Genomic DNA, 25,084 nt, shown 5'->3' with positions numbered 1-25,084 from the left:
TTAAACATTTCTTTTAATGGAAGGATGACGGCATAGTAAAAACCCTTGTTTACATTGATTGCTTCTATGTTACATGCAACTCATATATCTCAATGAGCTAATGACAAAAGGCTTGTTATAACCGAGACCAATTCTTGGAATGGATATCCCTATGATATCACATTTTGAAGAATTTCGTAGAACTATAAACGCTATAGTAAAAAATATAATTTCTTGGAAATTTCATTCATGAAATTGCATTTTATGACACGAATTATGAAAGACGATTTATCCCATGACGATGATGATATTTAAGAATTTTGTAGCTATTAATTGAAGGATGTATTATGAATTATTTTATTGGGATTATAATAATTGTGGAATTGTTACAAGTATTATTTCATTATTTAAATGAAACGTGTTAAAATAAATATAAATGAAAAAGAAATACTGTATTGTAAAAGTGGTTTCATTCGATAGAGAAGAGCTTGCAAAGACAGAAAAGGGACTCTTCAACTGGTACTCAACTAAAGAGCGCTGCACCAAGAAAACTTTTAAAAGCACCTTTAATACCATTCCCTGCTATCACTTGCAACAGAGTGAATGTACATTGAAAACAACCAAGGTGAAACTAATGAAATTGATTTGCACTACTCTCGAGAATCGACTTCCTGAAAAGTATAAGGTTTTTTTCGATGGAGACCATTATTACAGTTTCTTTTAGTTTTAGTACACGAAATGGTGATTAAGGCACATCAATTTAAAGTTTGAAGAAAATGCCTATATAAATATTTCATCAATATGGTTAATACCAATAAATCATAAATTTGCCAAATTGCAACCTTTGATCACAAAATATTATTTTGAATAATTTATAGGAAAATTGTTTTTTACTATAAATAATTTGAAAATTAATTTACAGTTAACTTTTTAATTAATTCTTTCCAACAATTTAATTTTCCATCAGTGTTAGAGTTTCAGTCGAATTTAAGTTGATCGTTTGTCGAAAAAGCGAGTTCAATACACGTCTATTTTGCTGGCAGTGGAAAGAAAAGCGCGAAGCTTAATTAAATTCCACGAATCCAGTTCTTGCCACGAGTTTTCGTTAGATGACCTCGCGTCTAAACCATTGTCGAACACGGGTATTAACTGAAAAACCCCTGGCAACACTCCCGTTCAACAACTAAATTCTCATAAACGTGTCGTGTAGCTGTGAGAATTTTCCTGTTATCGCTTAAGAGAAAAATATTCATCCGGCAATTGTAAACCCGTCGACAAATGACCGCGTCACTTCAAGCTGTTTCTCACTTTTTTATTAAATTCACCCTAAAGAGGATTTTAACTGCTACCCTCTAGACATTTAGAAATGTATTTTATTTTATACATTTTTATTAAAAGTATGTTAACATTTTAATAACAAATGATAATGTTTTAAGGAAAATTAGATATCGTTATCTGTCAAGGACAATAAGAACATGATTATGCACGTTTCATTTTAATTCCCTTTCGATAATATTTTACATTTAATTTTTCGTTTTTAACATATATTTGGAATTTTTTTGGAATAGTAAAAATAATTTCATACACTATTTAGTTTCTTTTATTAACAATTATAGTACACCCTTTATTGTAATTTTTAATTAAGGTTCAAAGGTTAAGGTATTTTATTTAAGTTTATAAAAATAGTTAAGAGTGTACTAAAAACAATGATTTTCTATTATTAAAATATTTTTATTTTTAACAAATTTTCAGCAAATACACCGAATAAGGCCGGCATATTTTGACGGGGTGGTAGCTGGGATGATTCTGAACAACTTTTTCCTTTACCAAAATGCTCCTTAAGTTTTAGTTTTTGAGTTATTAATGAAAAACATCACCCAATTAGTGCGCATGCGCATCGCATAGTGCGCATGCGCAGCCGCATAGTGCGCATGCGCAGCCGCGAGTGTCGGCTATGAACTGAGCTCGACGCGCTGCCGAGTAGTTTGTTCACGGTTGCGGTCGAGCGTGGTTTTCGTAGCCGATACTCGCGATCGGGCATGCGCGCTATCGGCGCTCTAATTAGGCGGTGTTTTTCATTAATAACTCAAAACCTAAGCCTTAAGGAGAATTGTGGTAAGGGAAAAAGTTGTGCAGAATCATCCCAGCTACCACTTCCTCAAAGGATGCCCACCCTAGCTGAACACCTACATATGGGACCCTACGTATGAGCCCCCCATTGCCGCTTTCCTTAGGGATGCCTGAGGAGGGAGAGATGCCTGCAGAAGCTTTTCTTCAATGGTGAGTGATATTAATATTGTAAATTAGGCAAATTAAGTAATACTTAATAATATGTAAGGCGATGGATTCCTATAAAAATTTAAGTCACTGATAAATATTTAAAAACAATCGCATGACACGTGTAAGAATTTTTAAAAAATTCGTATCGTTGAAAAGTTGATTAAATTGATCGGAATGTCACGGTTCAAACGGTCCGTCGAAACGTACGTTAATCAGAAGGAATTTTTACGACCACGATACGAGCATTGAACGGGGTTTATAAATAATTTATGATTGGACCGTGTCACAATAAAGTGGTATTTAATCACAGTCCTTGGAAGAGGTCTATTCAACCTCATATAGTGAAGTAACGGCGCCTGGATTTTAATGAAAAAAATAAAACACACCTCCGTCGTAGATGTGTGACTAAGCATGAATTCAAGATAAACAAATTAAGGATGATAATAAAAATTGGGAATTTCTGTATTCATGGCGAGTCATCGTATTTAGAAACACGGTTTAATTGTTTGTTCTACTGTGTCAAGGCTGACTGGACATGTGCTTTACTTGAGTCTTGAGTACAATAATATTTGAAGTGAAAAATTGAAATGATTTATAAAATTATTTTCTTAATGTCAAATTAGTTCTTTGACGTCAAAGAATTAATCTATATTCGGCCTCCTTATGTATATAAAATAAACAGTTACTGCTAATCTCTTCTCACCATACACTCTGCTAGTGTAACACAAAGTTTGTTATTATTATTAGTTTCGACGTTTATTATAACTCCTTAACACATCATTCTTTTTGTTTATATTGGTAGTCCATCTTGACCCAGTATGGTTGGAAATACCAGGGTCAGTCTATTATAAAGTCCAAACATTATCCATGGTTATGATAACAGAAATCTGTAATATAACTTTGAAATTTGGAACTTGTAACGTTATGTGATTAAATTCCAATACTCCTATTTAAAGCAAAATCGTGTCAATTAAGAAACGCTAAATCAACCATGAATTGTAAATGACACTGTCACGCCACAACGAATATCGTTTAAACGTAAACTAGGTCATCAAATGCCTATTTTCATTAATTATCATACTCTTATTGTAGCTTCGCGGTAAAGTTCCATTAATTTTTATTAAATTCATAATTTTCGGTTATTATAATAAATATTGAACCTTCAAAAGAATTGAGAAAATGCAAATAATATGAAATACGAAATTAAATTAAAATTCGGGCTTTTTCCATGGTCCACCGTTCGAGGCTTGATACGTAATATAGTTTTTAGCTATAAAATGTTAATTTACAACAAAATTATGTATTTAGAAATGACATGGGATTTTTCCACAGGAAAAACTCAAGAAAATTCCGAAAAATTTAAATGCTATAAACATCAAGAGAAAGAAATAATTAATTAATAAAAATTAATGAATTTATTTCTTTTTATTACAGAATTTAAATATTTATTTTTTGAAACATATATCAATTATTGAATATTATTTTCAACAGAGTTTATGAATAAATGGTTCATATTATTTGCAATAACCTAATATATAATATTAACCAGAAACGAAATTCCCGTGTGACAATGGAATGATGTTCGATTATAAAATTACTGATTTTTTTCGTTTCTGATTCACTCGTGCCAGGAGATTAATCCAATTATCGTTCGACCGCATTTCAATTTGCAGTTACGAATGAATTATTAATAATGTCACATATGACTGAGAAACGCGTATTCGATCATTTGATGAGTGTTTGCTTCTACTATATGAAAATAATTGCTACTGTTATCCGAAAATAATTGCCTATGGAATAATTGATTCGTTCCTTTTAAATAATTAAAATTGCATTAGATGGTTAAAGAGTTACATTATAATGAACTGTGAAATAAGTTTATAATTTTGTAATTTTTCAAATTTGCAATTTTGCAGTAATTTTCATTTTTAGAATCTTAGCAAAGCAATTTTATTTCCTAATATAGTTTAATTATTTTTATTAAATTTCATAATTCTTGTGAGGGGTGGATCCTTGGCTGATTCTTTAGTCTATATTCGAAACCAAAATATATATATGGTTGAGGGAATCGATCGTACGCTTGCTGCGATGTAATGAGCGTGAATAGAGCTGAATTTATACAATAGAGAATCACGAAGTAGAGGAAAAGTGCACGGTTATATGCACGCGAGCTGCACAATCGTAGAAACTGCCATCCGAGTTGAGTGTTTGATTAACGAGCTTGCTGCTGGCGCACGTGTTTAGCCGAGTTATGTAAATTGTTCGAGAAGCTTTTTGGTTGAATTGCTATCATGAAGGGGAAACAAAACGTTTTATTGTTCGATAAGTTTGCACACGTTAAAAATGAAAAATCAATTGAACGTATTGGAAATTTGCTCATTTTCAAATTATCGGAATTTCATATTATTTGGACAAGTAGCTTTATATTCATTTAAATATTTATGCAGTAAAATATTAATAATCATAGAAATTCTCTTGTTTTAAATTCTAATTTATTTATTTATTTTTCTTATCCAAATATACAAAAGCACGGGAAAATATTTAAATTAAAAACAGTAATTAAAAAAACTTGCATTATTTAGAAATATTAGGTAACATACTATTATTTTTATGGCAACTGTAATATTTGCAATTGATAAAATTAGAGGAAAACTATTACTGGTTATAGTTGTTAAATTTCATTTGTCCTATTTTCAACTATCTTACTATCTAGGCCAATAAAATTTTCACAAATTCCCTCAGTGTTCGGTCAATAAAGTTTTAAGGACTCGTTGGTGTCTGGTCAATGTCACATATCGGATCGTTGAACTTAATTCTTATCAGCTGTAATATCATGCTGGAAATATGCATTCGATGCTTTCAACTTCGTTGAGTGCAGAATCTTCCATGTAAAATTGGCAAATGGAACATTATTTTATATGAAATTTTTGTTATCACCTTCCTAGATACAATTTAATAAATTAAAACAATTTTTTAAAAATCAATTTAAAAATCTTATTTTTTAAAATAAGAAATTAGAAATATTTTATTTTTAGCTGATTCAAAAATTTAAAAAAAGTGTTAATCACGATTCTATATTTTTATCTAAATTGTGTAGATTTAGAATTAAATTATTTCCATTTATTTTTCATCCGAAAGTTTACAAAATTTCAAGGTACAGTTCCATATTTTTGGTTGATTATGTAGGTTTAATTATTAACATAGGTGCAGATTAATTTTCGTACATTTTCAAATAGTTATTACCAAAAAAATAGTAATCGTAAATATTAAAAAAAATTCTTCAATAAATTAGTTTCTGAAATATGATCATTGGTAGGTGGTTCACTATTTTAGGTAGGTGCATGTCAGCGATATTTCGCGTTGAATACCAGTTTCGCCTAGTTTGACTGCATTGAGATAAGCAAGCAGCAGCAGAAGATTTGTTAAACAAACTTTCCCACGCAAGATGACGCATAGGAGGAAACAGACGAGCAGCAACGAACTCTTTTATGTTGGCAAACAGATAACCAGTGTAACGTGCAAATGTCTGCACTGGAACAATCTAGATATGCGAATCGAGCCACCATTCATAAACAGACATCTCTTCCACGTCGTTGAACCTGGAAGATGGTACAACCAAGAAAAACGAAATAGATATTTTACAGATAATTTATAGCTTGAATTTTTGTTCAAAATGTATCTTCTAACATTTTTAATGCCACCAGTGGTCCACAGTATAAATCAATTTAATTTGGGCAAGTAATTAAAAATCAAAACCAAAATTCAAGAATTCTAGTATGTATCAAGAAAAATGTTACATTATTTTCAATATAAAGATTTTTCTTTTTTACAAAGAAGATAAGAAGATAAAAATTTTCAAAATTTGAAAATCTCGCCAAATATATTCATTCAGAAACTAATTCATTCCAATTAAAAAAATTTGAAATAAAAATTTAGCTATTCAAATATCACAGGGTCAAAAGGATTAGGCATTTCGCGATTCGCGGTAATCTCGCGCGAACGTGTAACGCGAAGGGGAGGAACGGTAGTTAGAGATGGCGGGGGAATCAGTGTTGGCAGGGGAATAATAACGAACCGGACGACACGAAGCGAAGTCAGAGAGCGGGGCTTTATAAATCGCGAGGATGTCTGCCAGTGGCAAACCAGTGACACCTCGACTACGATCGATCGCGATACAGTTGCAATCTCGTTGCTCGCCACGTGCTCGTCGCGACTGTGCTTCTTCATTTCCCGCCAGATTTTCCCGCGCCGGATTTTCCGTGACAAAGTGCTTTTCGAAACTGTGATTTATCTACGGATGTGATCGAAAGCATCGAAGTTAACAATCATTCTTTCTCTGATGTGAGTGATTTTATTTTTCAATTGTTATTAAGTTATATATATATTTTCGAAAATTAAGTTGTATTTTCGAAATTTGTTACGTTATGTTGATGATACGAAATGATTTCCTAGAAGTGGTTCGATGTTTCTGTTTACATTCCAGAAGCAAAGCCTCGGAATGAATCGTTTCAACAGAATACAGTTTAGAAATTAAAATTTCGAGTGATCATATGAATTTCGTATTGAATATCACAAATATTTATAAGTCAAATAACAAAATTTTTAAGTTTCTAATTTGTAAATTATTAGATACTATTAAAATTTTCTATTTAAATATTTTTAACCAATTTCCCATTGAATTATGTAAGTGATTAACTCTTGGATGGCGAACCACGAAGAAAACACTTTTTCATGGTCGCACTAATTAGAGCACCCTGTATATTAAATTCAATCTGACGTTCTGAAGTAATTAAAAAATTTACGATATAGTATCTATTGACAAGTAGGAAGTTAAATCGGTTGTTATAAAAAATCGACGATGAATGCTAATTGGCCGTATTAACGTAAGAAAATTGCTCTGTTGGAATCAAGTAATTAGTAACATTCCGACGCAACGATAATTGTTATCTTATGTTTCAACAAGAATGCGTTCGATAATTTCTTATTCCAAGGTGAGCTTTTCCATTAAAATAGTTTTTCTTAATTGAATAAATTATTAAACAATTCAATTAACAATCCTGTAACATGATTCTTATAACAAATACTAGATATTCATAGCTTAAATTCTGAATGACAAAAGATATTAAATTTGTAATAAAAGAATCATAAATTTTTTAAATGATCTTTTAAGGGTATCAATTAAAACAGAATCAATTAGGAATAAAATGATTGATTGGTATGCTTGCAATGTTTTAGTCTTCGAGCAAAGCAGGTGGCTCTAATAAATTTTAAGTGTCTCATGAATAATGTATTTAGTTTCAAATATCTGAGCCTGCTATTTCATTCAGCCTCTCAATATAATCGATTTGTTTAAAAAAAATGCTGTGTCATTGCGTAACAAAAAGTGCAATTTCAACGTGAATGCAGGTGTTATCAAGATACATAGTTTTTTTAAAAAATATTATCAAGTACATTGATTGGACCCCTTTTAATTACACATGATTCATTTTAATTATGCAATTTATTCTATGATGTGATTATTCCAGAGTTTTATTTCTGTAATATAAATTGGTAGTTAGATAACAGTGTTGACTTTTATTCCAATGAAAGAGTAGGAAATGTTTTTCTGAAATAATAATTAATATGAATCATTATTTTTTTTTTATATAGTTAGGGGTTTCGAGAAGTCGGATATTTATTTTTTCCATAAATAAATTAAGTATGATAATTGGGGTACGTAACACTCCACCCCATTATCGCTGAACTAAAATCAAATTTCATGTCACGATAAAAGTTTCCCTTCGCCCGATCGAAACACGCGTTTTAATAGGGAATCAACTAAAATCTGGTCGCTTTTCGTTGACTTTCATTCCCAAATGATTTGAACGAGGCAGGGCAGCAAGGTTAGACCTTTTCCCTGGCACAAACGTGGCTGCCGTCGCATCGATCCTAGCAAATTAGATTGCCGCTAAAACGCCAGGGCTATCTTACGGCTTAGGGGATAGTGTTCAGTGCCGCTGGGAACGGTAGAAAGTTCGGTAACGGGAGTGAATTCTGACGTTCCGTCGAACCAGTCTCGGTGTACGCCTCTTCGACCAGTAGCCCGGGGAACGCAATTATTGGCCACAGGATATGGCCCATGCAACTGGCCGTTTATCGTGATTAACGAAACTCACTGGGCTAACGAGCGTGGGTCACGTGCGCGCGAATGAGCGCGGTTTTAGCGAACCAGCTGAACCGATGAATTGTAAGTAGAACTATTGTTTTAACACCTTTGAGGATCTGGGCAAAACCGTGTGAGAATTTTTTAATAAATTAAAATATTCGGAAAGGGTGATTTAGGACATTGTCGAGTATGACATCTTATGATGGTCTAGTTCAATAAAAATACCCCTTTAGGTACGAAATAGGAGAATGTTCGAGTGTCGTGTGAACGTGTACGAATCAATAGGACAATCAATAGATGAGAACAGTTTGGTATCAGTAAATACCAGTTTCCAACAGCAGCGTGTTCCCAGTGGCAACTTTGTCTAGGCCACGAGAAAACTTCGTCTCTCGTTTAACCCAAATTTCTCGGCGTTAGCGTCACTATCCGATAGCCCGGTCCGATTTTTTTTTTTTTTTAACCCCTAGCAAACTGTGACGGAAAAAAAGGTTGAAGTAGAAATTGGAACGCGACGGTTCGAGCGTGTCGGAAATTTATTGTCTATTTTACAGAGCTCCGGATAAATTCGGACGTCCATTCGAGCCGACGCTAGATCGTCGATAAGCCTGCCCGTAGACATTAATCTACACCCGCGGAACCGGAAGTCTATAGGGCTTGAATACATGATTTTTATTCTTCGCGGGTATTTTAAATTTAATCATTCAGTCATATCTGAAATTCTTTTTCTTTGATTTGATGAACGTTTAATGTAGGTCCCAGTCATTTTATATAAGGAATATTAATGAAAGATTTGTATGGTTATTTGAATCAGACTTTAAGCTTTATATTCATGTGCCATAAGCGCCATTTGGAGATACTTTTATGTCATGAAATCAGATCAGAATCATTTAGTCTGCTGCAATCTATCCCTGTAACTTGGTTTATCCATTCCCATTGAAGATACAATACGATGCCATGAAGTGTTGCGTTAATTTCCTGAGTACAATAGGATGCAGCTTTACACGATACAGTAGGGAATAATGAAATGTAATATGGAGATATGTTGACCAATTGTCAATTAATTCAATCTCGTTAGTAAATAGGCGCGATAGTAATCGTGTGTCCATTCAGCCCTGTCAATGATCACATTGACGGCGTTTTATGTTCCTCGTTTCGAGCACCGTTACAGTATTCTATATACAAGGTGTCTAAAATTATTTTATCCAATAATGTTTCAAGACTTTTAATTAAAATATTTTTTTGAAGCAAAATAAAACAATTTTTTTTTTTTCAATTAATACGTCTAACTTTAGTTAAAATATCGTTAGGTATTCAAGAGTTCAGATATTCATATCGTTAGGTACCATTCAAGAGTTAAGAGGAGTCTATGGAATTCCGAGTCACTCTTTAAGGTCCGCGCTTCTCCCCACCCATTGATTATTGAAGAAATTGATTATTCAGCGTATGAATCGCATTAAAATTCCCATGAATCTTTATATTCTAACATTAAAATTTATTTTTACGCGTAATCGTCCATACCAGGAACAGAAGCGCACAAGGGTACCAAAGTAACTTTCGCGTCATGCATCATGCAAACTATCTTTCATCATCGCGACCTTGATGGAAATATTTCAAGATCGCCGATCGTAGTCGTAAACTTGTCAGCAGATCGGTGACATAAACGGTGCCATTTTTAATAGCGTATGGAAACGCATCATGGCCTTACAGCATCAAACAGTTGCTCCTCGTTGACGTTATTAGCTTCTTCAATGCCTGCTACCGCGTATTTTTTTCTGCAGATAAATAAATGAACGCCTCTCCTTGAGCCGCAATCCCTGCGAAACGAGGTCGGATCGAAGTTCGTCGTTAACACGTGTGCAGTTTTTATTCTATTAGGTTTGTTGCGTATCAGGTGGCTTTTGAAATACAGAAAGTGTGACATAATTTAGAATAATGCATTTGGCATATTAATCTGAAGCTTAGCACATTCTTACCTCGTGAATGTGTTGAATAGTTAACGTTCGGACACGCGATATCGCGTGAATGAACTTTCACCACCTGGTGTTAAGGTTTCATAAAAATTAGTGCATCAATATTCTGAATACAAATTCAATAGTTCTCCGTTGGAATAAACAATGAATCAAACAATTTACAGTTTGGTATTGTTCGTTAATAAATATTCAATTCCTGTACTCTTAGGTGTCAACGATGATTTCGTTATGATGACTCCATCGTTTTCTTTAGAACACTCTGTATACAAGTGTAATTAGTGACGGTATCGTTTTCGTGTAGATGTAGAATTTCGAAAAATAACAGCTTAATTTATTCATACCGTTGGTCAGAGTCTGTTGATGAAGGAAAAGTTTAATTTAGAAACTTGTCCGAAACAGGACGAAGAAAAGGAAGAAACGAGTAGTAGATAAAACGAATGGATGTAGATGGAGGAAGATTGATAGAGTAATCAGAAAAACGGAAGAAAGCAAGCACTGAAGAAATGGAAAGGGTGATAAAAAAATAAACAGAAACATTGTATAATTTATAAGGAAAGAACTTCTAGAGTGCATTGTACCTGAGGAAACTGGAAAAATGAAAATAAAATAGAGGGAATATTTAGAAAGATACAAAAAAATTATTAATAATTTATAATCCCAATTTATATTGACAACTACAAGGTGCAATCTTTTCGAATTACATTACATTATGTACCCAGAACACGAATCGTTCTGGAATTCCCTTTTACCAGCCAGTTTGTCGCACGTTTCTACTCCAAACCCGTCATCCGCAGCGTCCACGCAAACACGTGTCGCAATCAAAAATTGATTCTCCTCGTTCTGTGCGTTGCACCGCGTATTGCGTTTCGGAGACATTTCGATAGGTGCACCAAGCCTCGCGTATGTGCGGCACGCGTGTATCGGTACACGAGTGTAGCTTATAGGGAAACGTCGTATCACGCAGCGTTAGGAATCGATATTGCCCGGCAGAATTTATAGCCCCGCGTTGGCCGAATCATCGATTCGTGTAATGACCTCGCGTGGCACAACTTGCCCAGCAAATGAGACATCACACGGTACGACACCAGCACGCATGTCAAGCGGAAACCGGGTTTATCCTGACAAGAAAGGATTCGGTTGGCTTTAGTTTCAAAGGACAGTGGTAGAAAATTGGAGAAAATATAAATGGATTTTTCTGGTATGAGAAGTACCTATATCTAGGTCAAAAAAAGCCTCCATGCCAAAGATATTTATATGAAGTAAAATTAAAAAATTCTGAAAGTGAGCCATATTGTCATTTACAGAGTAAAGGGTTAATTTTAATGACACATCAGCTCGTCTCGTTTATCATAATGTTTTGACAAATTTGCCAACTTCCTCTGGTCAAAACAAGCATATCCAGCATTTAATAGCTCGTCACGGTTTCACAAGCGGCGGATGCGGGGGTTGTCTACGGAAATCGTTATTCCACGGTGGTGAAATTCCAGCGGAGAGGCTGCTACTTGCAGTAATTCTCCCGTGTCCCGATGCTTCAGGATCACCCGAAGCGTCGTTGAACAATGGAGCGGAAGCAGAACGAACGACAGAGCGTTTCAAACGTCGTACTAGTCCTGGTGAAACGCTTTCTCATCGTGTGAAATGTAAATTCCATATTTGAAAGTTGAAGCGGTGGAGAATTGTATTTTCAAACGACGCTACGATTGATCTATGCTCTTTTCACGGTGTCTCGTTGTTTCTCGTCTGACATTTATTTCAGCTTCCTTTCTGTCTTTATACATTGACAGAATCCTGAAGGTGTAGTGATTTCTTGATCATTTTTCTACATAAAAAAGGGTAGTCGTAGATTTTTCTTCTTTTCAATAACTCTCAAGAACATTTTGTATCTCATCTATTTGGGATGGTCTAATTGATTTTATAATTAAGCGAAGGAGATTGTAATTATTTTTGACAGTTGTATGATAAATATTTTTGATGATATTTAAAAAATTAATGTACGTTCATTATAACAGTACCTTTTATTAAATTTGATTTCAATTCAAATCGTCCATGAATTGGGTAATTAAAAAGCAATTTAGCTATTTGCTTTCAGCGCTCTTGGCATTGCCTGAAGCATTTCTTTTTAATATTCAACCGAATTTTTTTTCATATCTGCTATGAATGAACATAATTTTACACGGTTATAAGAGTGAACCTGGAAAGATGGAAAATTAATCTTCCGAAAAAAATAAATAGCTATGAGAGATATGGATTTTTGAATCCATATAAAATTGAAAATATCTTTTGTTTCATTTTTAATGAACTTATAAATGAAATATAATATTTGATAACATAATAGTTTATTAAAGCAGATATTCAATTTAAAAAAGTTAAAATATTTAAATGAATAAAACTCTGTTTCTGAGTTTGGAACATTCGTACAGAATTCCGATGAAATTTATTTTTTACGTTTAATATTGAATATTTACGGTTCGATAGATATAATTTAATACGTGTTCGATATTTATTTCTCCATCTGTCATGTATACGTAGATATACGTTTCCAGCAATATTTCGTTAATTAAAAAAATTTGTTCATCCAATAGTTTTTAGAATACCATCGTTATTAATAAAATTTTTAAATCCATTGAAATGAAAAAAGAATATTTCAGTATATAAATATTAAAAAATATTCAAATTTGATAATTTTCTAAATAAAATACTTTCCTAAAAACGGAATTACTATTTGGAATAAATTCAAATGCAGATCAAAATTGAACAATCAGTACATTATTATATTTCTGAATATCAAATGGCAGATTTCGAAATACGAGTTAATGACGTAAAGTACCACTTATGTCATATCAATTTTAAGCTTGAAATTTGATGAAAATGACCGCGCAAACCTTCCATTAAAAGTTTTAATATAAAATGTCTGGTTATCGATTACAGCAAACAATCACCAATTTCGAGGCATACAAAGAGTGACATAAAAGTACCACAAAATGGTACTTATGGTGTATCAATTTCAAGCTTAATGTTTAATGAAAATAGCTACATAAACGTTTCATCAATATTCTTAACACGAAATGACTGGATCTTTATTGGAACAAACGGTGTAATCAAGAAATTTGTCATTTACAGTTTTTTGGGTGAAGCAGATATGCAGACATGTTCATTAAACCTTAACCTCCAAATTGGCATGACACAAGCGCCATTTTGGTACACTTTTATGTCATCAAATCGTGTCAGACTCTGTTTCAAAAATTTCCATTCGATATGCAACAGCCCAATAACAAGACCGCAGCCACGAAGGAATAAAGTATCTACAAATTCCAGGAGGTTCAAAGTTAATTCTCTTAATAACTTTCGACGGTCTATCCTCGCTCTTTTTACTCAGCTTCTTTTGTCTCGCGAAACTCTTCCGCTTGGTAACCACTTTTCAACAGCGAGCCTACTCGATTGACCGAAAAACCCTTGCCCCTTGGACCATAAAGAAACGAGGCATTAATGAACAACGTCTCGTGCCGTGAGAAATGAAGCAGAAATAACGTTCCTAGCAAAAACTAGTCGCCTTAGTAAACTTTCGTCCTTAGTTATCTAACTTGATACAATGTAGTACGATCTGTTTACTTCCTCTCCAAGAAATAAGTACAGTGCAGTCGTGTAGAAAAATAATAAATTAAATTTATCGAAGATGGAAGTATAATGGGAGTTGCAGCAAAATTTACAGTTGGGGGGTTTCTTTGAGGAAAGAGTGACTGTAGGGGGAGGAACCATCCACCATTTGCTTTTTGTCATCATGACTCTACCATGTGCATCTTATGACGTCAGTCGGATCGTTAGGTTTAGGATCTTTTGATGAGAGCTACCATGCTCGATACTGTACCTCTGATCTATATTTTGACATAGCTAGTCATCTATCCCTTGTCTTTTAGTCATGTCATCTTATGACGACATCCGTATAAAAGGCTACCATGCCTACTGTACCTCTATCGTTTATTGCTGATGTTTTTTGAAGCAGCCAGTACCTTCCTGGATAAAACAAGCCGGTGTAGGTTAACTGCTTGCGAATCTCTATTAGCACGATTGATTACTACTCAGTCAGGAAATGACAACGTTGTTAATAACCGCGTGTGCGTCGGCACACAATCGGTGGAATCACGTGCACGCTAATTGCAGTTCCGCAACGCGATCGATGCGGTTCCAAGACGAAACTTGAGATATCGGTTTCTCAGCTCGGCGTCGATCGATCGTCGTTTAGATATCCGCTAAGCAATCCCCGCGACGAGATAACAGACCGTAAGATGCGAGTCGCCTCATGTGAATCGATATTCCGTAACACTTTGGCCCCGTACCAGAACAGTTACCCTCTTATACCATGCATTTCACGCGAGATTGTATTTAGATAAGGGTATGACCTTTGGATACCTGAAGACCAATCTCTTTATCGAGAGAAATGAGCACGAGAAAGGGTTGATGTCAATTGATGCTGTTTTAAAGATCGTAATACGAAATTCATTTCATTTTTAACCAGTTATCTATCTCGTTACCACCCATTTTTGTTCATATCAAGGATGAAATAAATTTAATCCATGTGTCAGCGATGACGTTTCAATTATATGCAACAGGCCATGGTGTGTGCATGACAGTGCATTTCATTAAATTTGCAACGTAATTTTCGAGCAGACGATCCGTGATTATCCAGTTAGAGCTGTAGAAACCTTCGTCAACGGATTTTATTTAATTTGTAACATAACCTAGTAATTTAACAAGATTGCAATATGCTCGTGTTAAATATGTAACAAAGAACACATAAAACAGTAGAAGTTTCTCTTTATTACATTACAGACCTTTTTTACAGAATTATGTAACTTTATTATTTTAATAAAAATTAATTACTTTTTACTACCGGAATGAACTGTTTAAATTAATTTTTTAATTTTATAAATTTGATATTTTTTAAAATGAAACAGTAGCTCGAAGATTTTTTTATTTTCATTTTTTTTTTTTTTTTTTACCTCTTCAGGATGATCACGTTGGTCACGCGTCAATGAACCACGGTTGGAGAGTAATTGCCTGTAAACCGTTTCGTTCATTGATCCAAGTTGTAGACAGCGTTTACTCGTCGACCCTTTGCTCTCTTAACGCCTACGCAACGTCTGGCTCGTGTATACGCATGAAACGATTCGGAGCACGTGGCATTGACGTTTGAATGCCAATGGGCCGACTGATCGATTGCTCGCGCAACGTTGACACTAAAATAAATCGGTCAATTTAAACGCGGACACTAATGCATCACAATACGATCCAAGTCCTAATTCATTGCTTTAGGCCTGAAGCTTTAGGCTTCTCCTTCTCCTACAATCTGGTCAACGGCAATATAACGAGAGTCTACTGTAATACTTTTTACAATTTTCCATAAATTTAGAAAAATACAAGTGGTTTCCCAGAATTCACTGTATCAAAAGCAATCGAATGCTGCGCTTCCGTTGTTTAGGTATTCCACGGGGATGGGCCGATGGACAAATACGGCAACTGGTGCAATCTCGTTCGTTCGATGCCGGTTAATTATCCGGAATTACGTAACGCGGGGAATTCCAAATGGTTGATACCGCGACGAATGTCAGGGCTAAAACCGGACTACGAAGGACGAGGAAAATAAGCGGATTATACGAACAATCGTGACTCGGAGTGATCGGTTAATCCAGTCGTTACAGTAGTAGTTCGATACACATCGTGAACCGAGGAAGCTCGTGCACTTTGGTCTGATCAATTTTTCAAAAGCGTCGTATACGATTGAATCGGTCAGTCGAAGAAGAGTACAAGTTCGAAAACTGTATTTCGAGATATTCCAAAAAATGTCTTTAGGATAATGCTGTACCAATTTAAACACCATTATGCTAACCCAATTGAATATTCATATATTCCTAACTATAGTTAAGTACTTTACATAAGAACCATTTGGACCTGTACTGTTAGTCAGGGAATTTGAATTAATTATCAATTTGTGGGAAACGTAATTGAAGTGTAAGAACATTAAATTAAACGCAATTTCATGACATAAAAGTATGATAAATCGACACTTATGGTGTGTCAATTTGTAGCTTAAAGATTGTTAAAAATAATTATGTTCATAGATTTAGTAGAAATTAAATGATTGCCAGGGAACCGTCTTATCTATTACCGTGTATCAGGTTGTTGCAACAAATGTCACGCAACTTTGTAAGACGTACAAACGTCTCTTTTTTCTATTAGGCGGCTAATATCGCGCGACCACGAAAGCAAATCTTTACCCTGCGCTATCTCGGTCTGACGTGAAATGAGTGGCGTGGCATTAACGACAGTAACCCTGGCTGAAACTGCACGGATAGCGTATGCAAAGTAGAACATTAGCATGATGTGCCAGAACACCAGATATATCTTGCTTCCCTCGCGTCTAGCCTCCCTCTACCTCTGCCAATGCGTCCTTCTATCCTCAGGTATTATTAATGACATCATTCCAGGGGACAACCCTGCTTTGGCTTGTAAATGTACGTGTAAACACGCCGTGTGCATTGTCAGCGCGATGAGAGATTCATTAGCAGAAAGAATGCATCGAAGTAGGAAAATTTGTACTTTGGGTCAATTGTGACCCGTATCTTAATTGTAAAGTATTTAGTGTATTATGTACTTTCATTCGTAAGTCACTGGACACTCGAAGAACGTAGATAACATTTTCAGCCGGATGTCGTCATAAGATATCATACCATTGACCAGCATATTAATCTAACAAGGAGAACTACCCAAGTGTTACACTCACTTATTAATGAAACTTTGCCAGCTTGTAGAGCTCGTCGAGCTGAACACGCCTATACCCCGTTTTGTGGGCAGACGACTAATTGTTTAAAAGATTAAAGTTAGTTACTACTTACATTGAGAAGTATGACAGACTCACACATACAATTCGCAATCTAGAGATCCACGGTTCAAATCCTTGGTTCCCAACATTTTTTTTTTTTTTTTTTAATGATAATTTGTCTTTTTTGAATAACTATTACATAAAAATTATCATAAAAAAACAAAAAAAAATTTTTAGGAACCAGGGATTTGAACCGAGGACCTTCAGATTGCGAGTCATGGATCCGCTCCGTGGTTAGATACATGACTCGCAATCTAAAGGTCCTCGGTTCAAATCCCGGGTTACTGTTTTTTTTTTTTTTTTTTTTTTTTTTTAATGATGACAATTTTTAGTAAGTAGTAACTAACTTTAATTATTAATATCTCTTAAACAATTAACCGTCTGCCCACAAAACGGGGTATAGGCGTGTTCAGCTCGACAAGTTCTACAAGCTGGCAAAGTTTCATTAATAAGTGAGTGTAACGCTTGGGTAGTTCCCATTGTAAGTATTATCTTATGATGGGATTCATTGGTTGCCCTTGACAGGTTATGACGCCATTAACTCGTTTTCTTTTATCGAATCTTATATTTTATAAATAATTTTTTTCGGGATTTAATCTTGCAAATCTGGTGACATTAGTCAAAATTGGAGAGGAATCGATACAGAAATCAGATTGACTGTTTTTCGATGGAGATTTACCGGGCAGCGGAGCCCCAGTCAATTTAAACGGAAATTTGAACGCGACAGACGAACGTCCGGGAAACTAGTCTCAAAGGGAATTGCGAGAGAGGTGAATTGATCGAGTAGGAAGGCCTCCTTGTAAACGTCTCGTTAAGATTGGTCTCACTTTCTCGGCGTTCCTTCCGTTGCCTCCAAGGGAGCTGCAATGAGGCGTATAATTAATAGCCTGTTGAACGTGACAGGCTCGCGATAATAATTTTCCGTGAAACGACCATTCTTAGCTGTAAAAACCTATGGGTTGGAAGAGGAGCGTCCTTCGCGTTGCTTCGTTACCCTCGATGTTGATGAATAAAAAGTATTTGCATTTATTATGTATTATAAGGCGACGATGATATTGCATTTATGGTCGGTAAAAATAATAACAATGTATTATAATATTTAGACTTACGACAGAGCATAAAATTTCAACTGAAATAGGCTATGTTTATCAAACTAAAAATTCTTAAAGTAAAAATTATCCTACTATTTCTGTCAAATAAATTTTCATTTTTTATTTTATCCGGTTTTGCTTGGAATATCAAATAGGAATGAACTGATAAAAACGTGCTGCACGTGTAAATGGTACATTGAAATTCAAAAGAGACTAGACACCCTGTGGATGTACAAGTAGTTTAACACAGTTTGGAGAACAAAAGGTGATCCAAGTTTTTCGCTCAAAAAAAATGATTTTGTTTCTTAGTCCTTCGTGGTATGGTATTCTATGACCATCGTTCAGCTACAAACTCGATTTTCTGCTGCAAATGTTCGTTCGTTCGAACAGCTGATTGAATTTCGATGGCGTTTTCGCGTGACGAGCAGGAAATACTGTTATTTCACGTAGCGTATCTTGGCCCCTTTTATCGAGCGACCTCGTATCGTCAAGATTTTTGTCGAACATATGTAAGTTTCAAGAAGAAACATGTTGGGTATTTCCACGCTATATCGATCGTATTTTTCCTTCGATATCTCAAATATTGTTCAAAATTGAAAATTAAGTGGGGTTTAAGTCATCATTTTTCTCGTTTCAAAATGGTTTGAAAAATACGAGGCCATAAATATCACGATTTTTGCTTAGTGCAAAAGGGTTACATCTTTGAATTTTTATTTCGGAAATTATTTATCCTATCGATGAAAACTTTTGTTCATTTTAATTAAGAAGGATTATTCTAGGAAGAAAATTATAAACAAATTTTTTTTTCCAAATTCCACCTTAAGATGACAATTTTAAAAATTTGAAGAAATGAAAATTTTCTGTATGAAATAAGTTGTTTGCCTAGCCTGAAGGGTACTTTGCTTCTCCACCACAGAGGTGATGGCAGGGGGTTGCCCTTTGTCCTGGTGGGGACATTGAGCACCGTTCATGGTATTCACGAATTACTCTGGAATCGCCAATGAATCGAAGGCAATCGACAGATATTACGATCTCGTTTAGATATCGGCAAGGGTCGACCAGGCGTGAGTAAAGTGATAAAAAATGCAAATCGTAATAAACGACGGGAATAAGGGGGACGAGTCGACGGTACTGGAACGGATGAAGAATGAGGACAGTGAAAGGAGGAAATGAGAGAGGGGACAGAAAAAAGAAAGAAGTAGAAGTCGAAGAAGACAGGAGGATCCGAAGTTCGTTTTGTTGTTTTTCAATTCGAAATCACGTGGCCGGCAATTGATTTTATGCAAATTTCGACGAATTCCATCGGTGGCCGGGTACGTGCTCGTTTTCACCAACGACCGATATGAATTCGTGGACCCGTCGAGAAATGAAAACTCGCTCCTCCTAATAATCGGTGTTTGCCGAAAGTCAGCCAGCTGGAAAGAAATGAAAACGAACGAACGATCGCGAACAGCTCGATAGAAATAAAATATCAAAATATAGGGTGGTAGAGGGACTGATTTATGAGACCGATTTGATGCGTGACACTTTCGCGGCGATAACATCGAAATATCGGATTTTATGGCTATCTTTTGATGTTTTTGAAACCTACCTGTCGAGATTAATCGTAGACTGATAAAAATTGTGATTTATTTGAATTTAAACGACGATTTATAAGCTGTCAGATTTTTGAGAAAATTTAGAGAATTATTATTTCAGCCCCTTTGTAAAATAATCTTAAAACAGTGTGAAAGTTAGAAAAATTCAAATTGGGGCTTTCTCCATGGTCCGTCGTCCTAGGGTTGAAATTATTGAATCTAAAGATAATTAAACTTCACAGTCAGTAAGCAATGTAAAATATTTAACACGAAGGGTTAAAAGCTTACTCTTCCAAAATTATTAACACCAAAGATAACTTTTATTAAATCTATAAAAATACAATACAGTAACGTTACTTTTATAAAATTTTAAAAGCTTCGAAAAAGATTCAATTTTTCTTCCAATCTACGTCTCGCTGAAAGAGTACATTATTATACTCGTAAAGTTCAATATAAGCCACTCATATTCATAAAAATTCATTGTATAAGGTTTAAAAGGGGGAAAAAAGTGATTAACAATCAACACGCATATTCTAAGACATAAAGGTAGTAAAAAAATCCGGCGCGGGCGCAATTTAAATTTCTTTTTAAGTGCAAAGGAAGAATCTCAAAGTAGTGATATAAACTGCATAGCGTTTTCAATGTAAGCAAAGGGAAAAAAGTATGTAGAAGATTGTGTTATTATACACTAAAGCAAGAAATAGAATATCAAGTACGAAGAGTGAAAAAGTGATAAGAAAAACTTCTGCTTATAGCGTTTTTATAGTCAATTGCATTAATTAAATGCGAGAACTTTTTTTTATTTTAATTGCCTGCGAAACGACAATTTTTTGCTTCCGTGAAATGAAAACAAACGTACATGTACATTATCATGGATTCCTCACAAAAAATCTTTATTCCATCATAAGATTACATTTAGCTAGAAACTTTTACAATTTTCGCAAAATCTCCAAGTACAAAGTTGTTCCACAAACGAAGTCGTTAGACTGCGATAACTCCTGCTCATGGTAATGTGCTGCACCCTCGTTTCGCGCTGCTTAAAAATGAAGTACGTTGTTGTATAATGTGAGCATAAATCATGGGAAAGGGGGAAAAAGAAATCGGAAGGCAAACAATGTTCTTTGATAAACCATAGAAAATTTTCGATCATTTTTTTCTGGCTTTCCACGAGCAAAATAACGTTTCCATTACAGTTCAGCCGAAATTGCACATTTTTGCGTTTGGTGGATGATCCCCATAAGCGTGCATGCTCTGTGTACCGTGCGTGACATGGCAAAATGAGATCGGCCAATAATTGTCGACGGTGGCTCCAGAGCTTATTTACATTTACAGCCACTCTATACCCTGTTATTCTAACGTTATAGAGACCCGTAGGCGCATCAGCCTCCTGCTGGGTAATGGGGAATAGACAATTTCGCTGATGTTCCGCGACGTCAGTTTCTACCATCTATTTTCTACAATTTCCCGTGGGACTGTGTACTGGGTGTTCGAAAAATAATGGTAATGTTGCGCGTTAAAAAAGAACTCGTTAAGAAATTAAAAATTAATTAAGAATGGGAAAGTGGAAGGACCTCTGAGGCTATGATCAATTGTTAGATTCTTTTTTAATCTTCTAGTTTTTCTTTTTAAAATAAATTCGCTGACTTTAATGAATAATATTTATTTTAGGATAACAATAAATTTTTAATCATTTTATTAATATAAAAGTAGAATTATCTTATTATCTGTATTAAAGGAATAATAGGTTTTTTTGGTCAGAAGGAAAGCAATACATTGTGTGGTTTTATCTGCTTCGAATTCGAGTCGTTTCTTCGTATTAAGCTTCTTTTTGTTTAAAACTAGTTAAGAAGGTAATTTCAGAAGTTTGTAGTATTTAACGGGGAACTTGTTTAAGTTTCCCGCCTCGTTATATAAGGATATTTAAGGCTGAAAGAATAAGTCCTTGCGTTGATGTTAACTACTTTCATTAAAATCACAATCTAATTATTCCTCCATTTACCTAAAATATTCCGAAAAAATTGAATGTTTCACATCTTACATTTTTTACGGTGTTTCTATTCACCCCATTTCCACAAACTTCGATTTACAAATTCCCAGAAAGTTCTTGGAATTCCCATTAGAAGAAGCGTCGTTCAAGTCAGACCTCTTATGTACCATTATCTGAGAAATACCTGTTGAATCTAGCTCTACTACCTATTCGTATCAGGAATACCTAGCTCGTTCATCTTTTCCTGTTTTCAGTGTACAGACACGATATTGATAAAATTCCTTTGCAAGTATGGAGCAGACAGTTTCCTTTATTAATACATTCACTGTCATAGTAAAATCTTTTTACAAAACATATTGAAACTTTACTATTAAAAATAGAGATAGGCAATTTTCAAAATTTCAAAAAATAAGATGAAGTACAAAATTAAATTAAAATTGAGTCTCTCTCCATGGTCCGCCGTCCAAGGTCTAAAATACATATTGATGATTATATCAGACATTGTTACGAATATTTCTGCTTCTCTGACAGAAATTATATTCGTTGTAATATTATACGTAACCCAAGAGACATTCATAAATATTAATGCTCACGTTGAGGTGAAAGAAACAAACCAATGGGATTTGCTGTCAAAGAGAAAGAAACCTGAAAGATGAATGTACATTTCTGGTTGAAGAGAATAAATATTCAAGAAACTTTGATAAACCACTTTCTGAATCATATTCAACAGAATTCCAATAATTTATCAATAACAATCGTTCCTTTATGATCTGGTATTTTTCATTCTCAATATTTTACTCGTATTAATGAAATTTTTGTCGGAAAACATGATGGTCAAAATCCGCTTAGCTGACGAAATAACTTTTATCTAAAATCGATCATCCTAATTTGTTTACTCCAAAAGATTACCCCGATGTCCATCGCTGATCTATACTAAATCACAAGACAAACGATGGACAGGGTTTACAATACACAGGAAAACAAAGAAAATAAAAATACATCCTTCAGAATCCACAAAACAACGATGTATAAAGGACGACGATAGGAAAAACAAAGCCTTAAATTTCTCATACATGTCCATAAATCTTTCTTCTCACGACAGTTCTCTGTGGAAATTCCGATATATTTTCCGCAAGATTTTCACTCCCACGCAATGTGTACACCTCGGTGCAACGATTGCTTTCTATCCTGGGAGAACCCTGGGAGAAATAAACCATATCCATTTTCACAGTATGATTATTATCATTACAAATTTATTAGTATTTCTAATACAAAAGAAGAATGATTCAGAAATGTCGAGAAAAATCAAAGTTACAAGGATTTTTAAACCCAGGGAAGGCGAAATTGCGCGAGGGTGTACATTCACACGAAAGGTTGTCTAAAGATTGATCTCGTACTGCCATGAACACCGTTCTCTTTTATACGACATAGAAAAAGACGAATACGAGTTGGCGACGATTGTTTCGTGGCTAAACGGAGCTTATACAGCGACCAAAATAGCTTTGCAAGCGAAGCGAAACTTTTCGTTCCTGCAAACATCAGGAGAAATTATGTCGAGGGCGATAAAATGCTTTAGCCCGTTACTGGCCTCGAAACTCCGGGGAGCTGTTCGACTTCGTCGAGTCGTAAAACACGCCGGGCTATAACGAGGTTTTTCCACTGCTTTCCGCTCCTTTCCTCTTCGCGACTTTCTCATGAAAGCGACCCTGAAACCACTTCAACATTCCAAAATCAACGTGCAGTTTCCTTTGCACTCCATACAATTCCATGTGTTATTTATCCTAGTAGGGTTTGGTTGAAAAGGAAGGGGGTGTTGGAAAGATCCTATGGTGATTAGTAAAAAAATTGCATCGTTATTTTTTAGTTATCAAGATTTGAAGGCTGTATTTCTTCCTTGAACAGCAGAATCTGGGTCAATGGAGGCCCAAACTTATAAAACATATATGAGGATATTAATTTGAAGTTAAATGTATTGAAGCACCGATTCAGATGCATCCAATTAAGGTATATTCTAAAGAAATGATGAGTCTTCCCAGAATGAATGGGAATTCGTCACCTTAAGCAACGTCTACGACGTCGATTAATATCCAAGGGTTATCCGTTTAGTCGGAAATAGGTTTTCCACCGTCTGCTTATATACAGACCGAGCTCGTTCTAATTATTTTGCTCGCTCGCTCACGACTAACGCGATAACGCTGCTCAACACTCGGGCCCAACGCCTGCCGCGTCCTGATACTAATGCCTTAATTTATAATCACTCTATAATTTGCGGCTGCACCCTTCTAGCCACGCGTGACCTCCATTCTAAGCGTTGTGCCGATCCCTGCATTTCAATTTCCACCTTGAATCTCGCTTCGCCGTTCCGTGTGTATTTTACAATTTCAAGAAAATTATATAAGACTAAAACAATTCAAATATTTCAATATTTTAACAATCTATGAATTTTATATTTCATTAGAAAGAAAATTAATAATAAATTGCTCGTATGATCATTTTCTTCGAATTTTAAGCTTTAGAAGTTAACAGTAGCGAGGGTCTCCTGCAGGGTAACTGACTAATTCAAAGATTTTAGGACAAAGAAGCCATATTTTCTCATGATTCTTTTTTTTAAATATTCTTTATACAATTATACAACGCCGTACAGAGTCAAATTTTGCAATTTTGCTTTTAAAATTTTATAAAAATGTTTTTAATAACAAAAATTTTTCCCAATTTTTCGCAAAAAGCGCTCTGTACGTCGATGCATATACTTCTCCTGAATATGAATATCATAATTATTATACATTTTTCCCGGAATTGTGTCAGAAAAACGTGAATTACTTTTTTATTTTACAGCAAGAGGTGCTAGTGTCACTCTTGTTGACTTTTAAATTGATATGCCATAGTCATTATTTTATAATATCAATATTAGCTTCCTTTCCAGCAATGAATTCATAAAAGGGAGTACCATTAACAGAAACATGATCCTTTATTTGTTAAATGCCATAACCAATAAATGGCGACAATTACGTTATCAAATGAACAAGATCATTACTTTCCACGGCGTTGGTTGGCAGTGCAAATCGTTCGCCATTAATAAGTAATCTCATTTAGTAGTTCAGGCGCGAACCGGCCTGTCGATTAGCGACGATACGGCCGCCCTCGTTAATTAGGTGACACTTTTTCCTCGCCCCGACCG

At 34.9% G+C, this 25,084-nt stretch overlaps 2 protein-coding genes across 8 annotated transcripts in view; one reads left to right on the top strand and one right to left on the bottom strand.

The window, feature by feature from the left end:
• LOC117606556 (uncharacterized) overlaps positions 1 to 25,084 on the bottom strand; it is a 66,443-nt gene that overhangs the window by 16,450 nt on the left and 24,909 nt on the right. The window lies entirely within an intron of this gene.
• LOC117606543 (uncharacterized) overlaps positions 1,968 to 25,084 on the top strand; it is a 38,312-nt gene continuing 15,195 nt past the window's right edge. For 5 of the 7 annotated variants that reach the window (XM_076689575.1, XM_076689576.1, XM_034329102.2 and 2 more), the window contains exon 1: positions 1,968 to 2,259. In XM_076689575.1, the coding sequence (XP_076545690.1) occupies positions 2,186 to 2,259 (74 nt within the window). In that variant the 5' untranslated portion in view covers positions 1,968 to 2,185. Of the gene's footprint in view, positions 2,260 to 6,382; positions 6,601 to 8,315; positions 8,486 to 25,084 lie in introns of those variants that run through there. The other 2 variants (XM_034329103.2, XM_034329106.2) reach the window with 2 other exon arrangements.

The sequence above is a fragment of the Osmia lignaria genome, chromosome 8 (genome assembly GCF_051020975.1).
Source record: "Osmia lignaria lignaria isolate PbOS001 chromosome 8, iyOsmLign1, whole genome shotgun sequence".
Taxonomy (NCBI): Eukaryota; Metazoa; Arthropoda; class Insecta; order Hymenoptera; family Megachilidae; genus Osmia; species Osmia lignaria.
The sequence above is the reverse complement of the archived record's forward strand: the minus strand, read 5'-3'. Positions and strand labels throughout refer to the sequence as shown.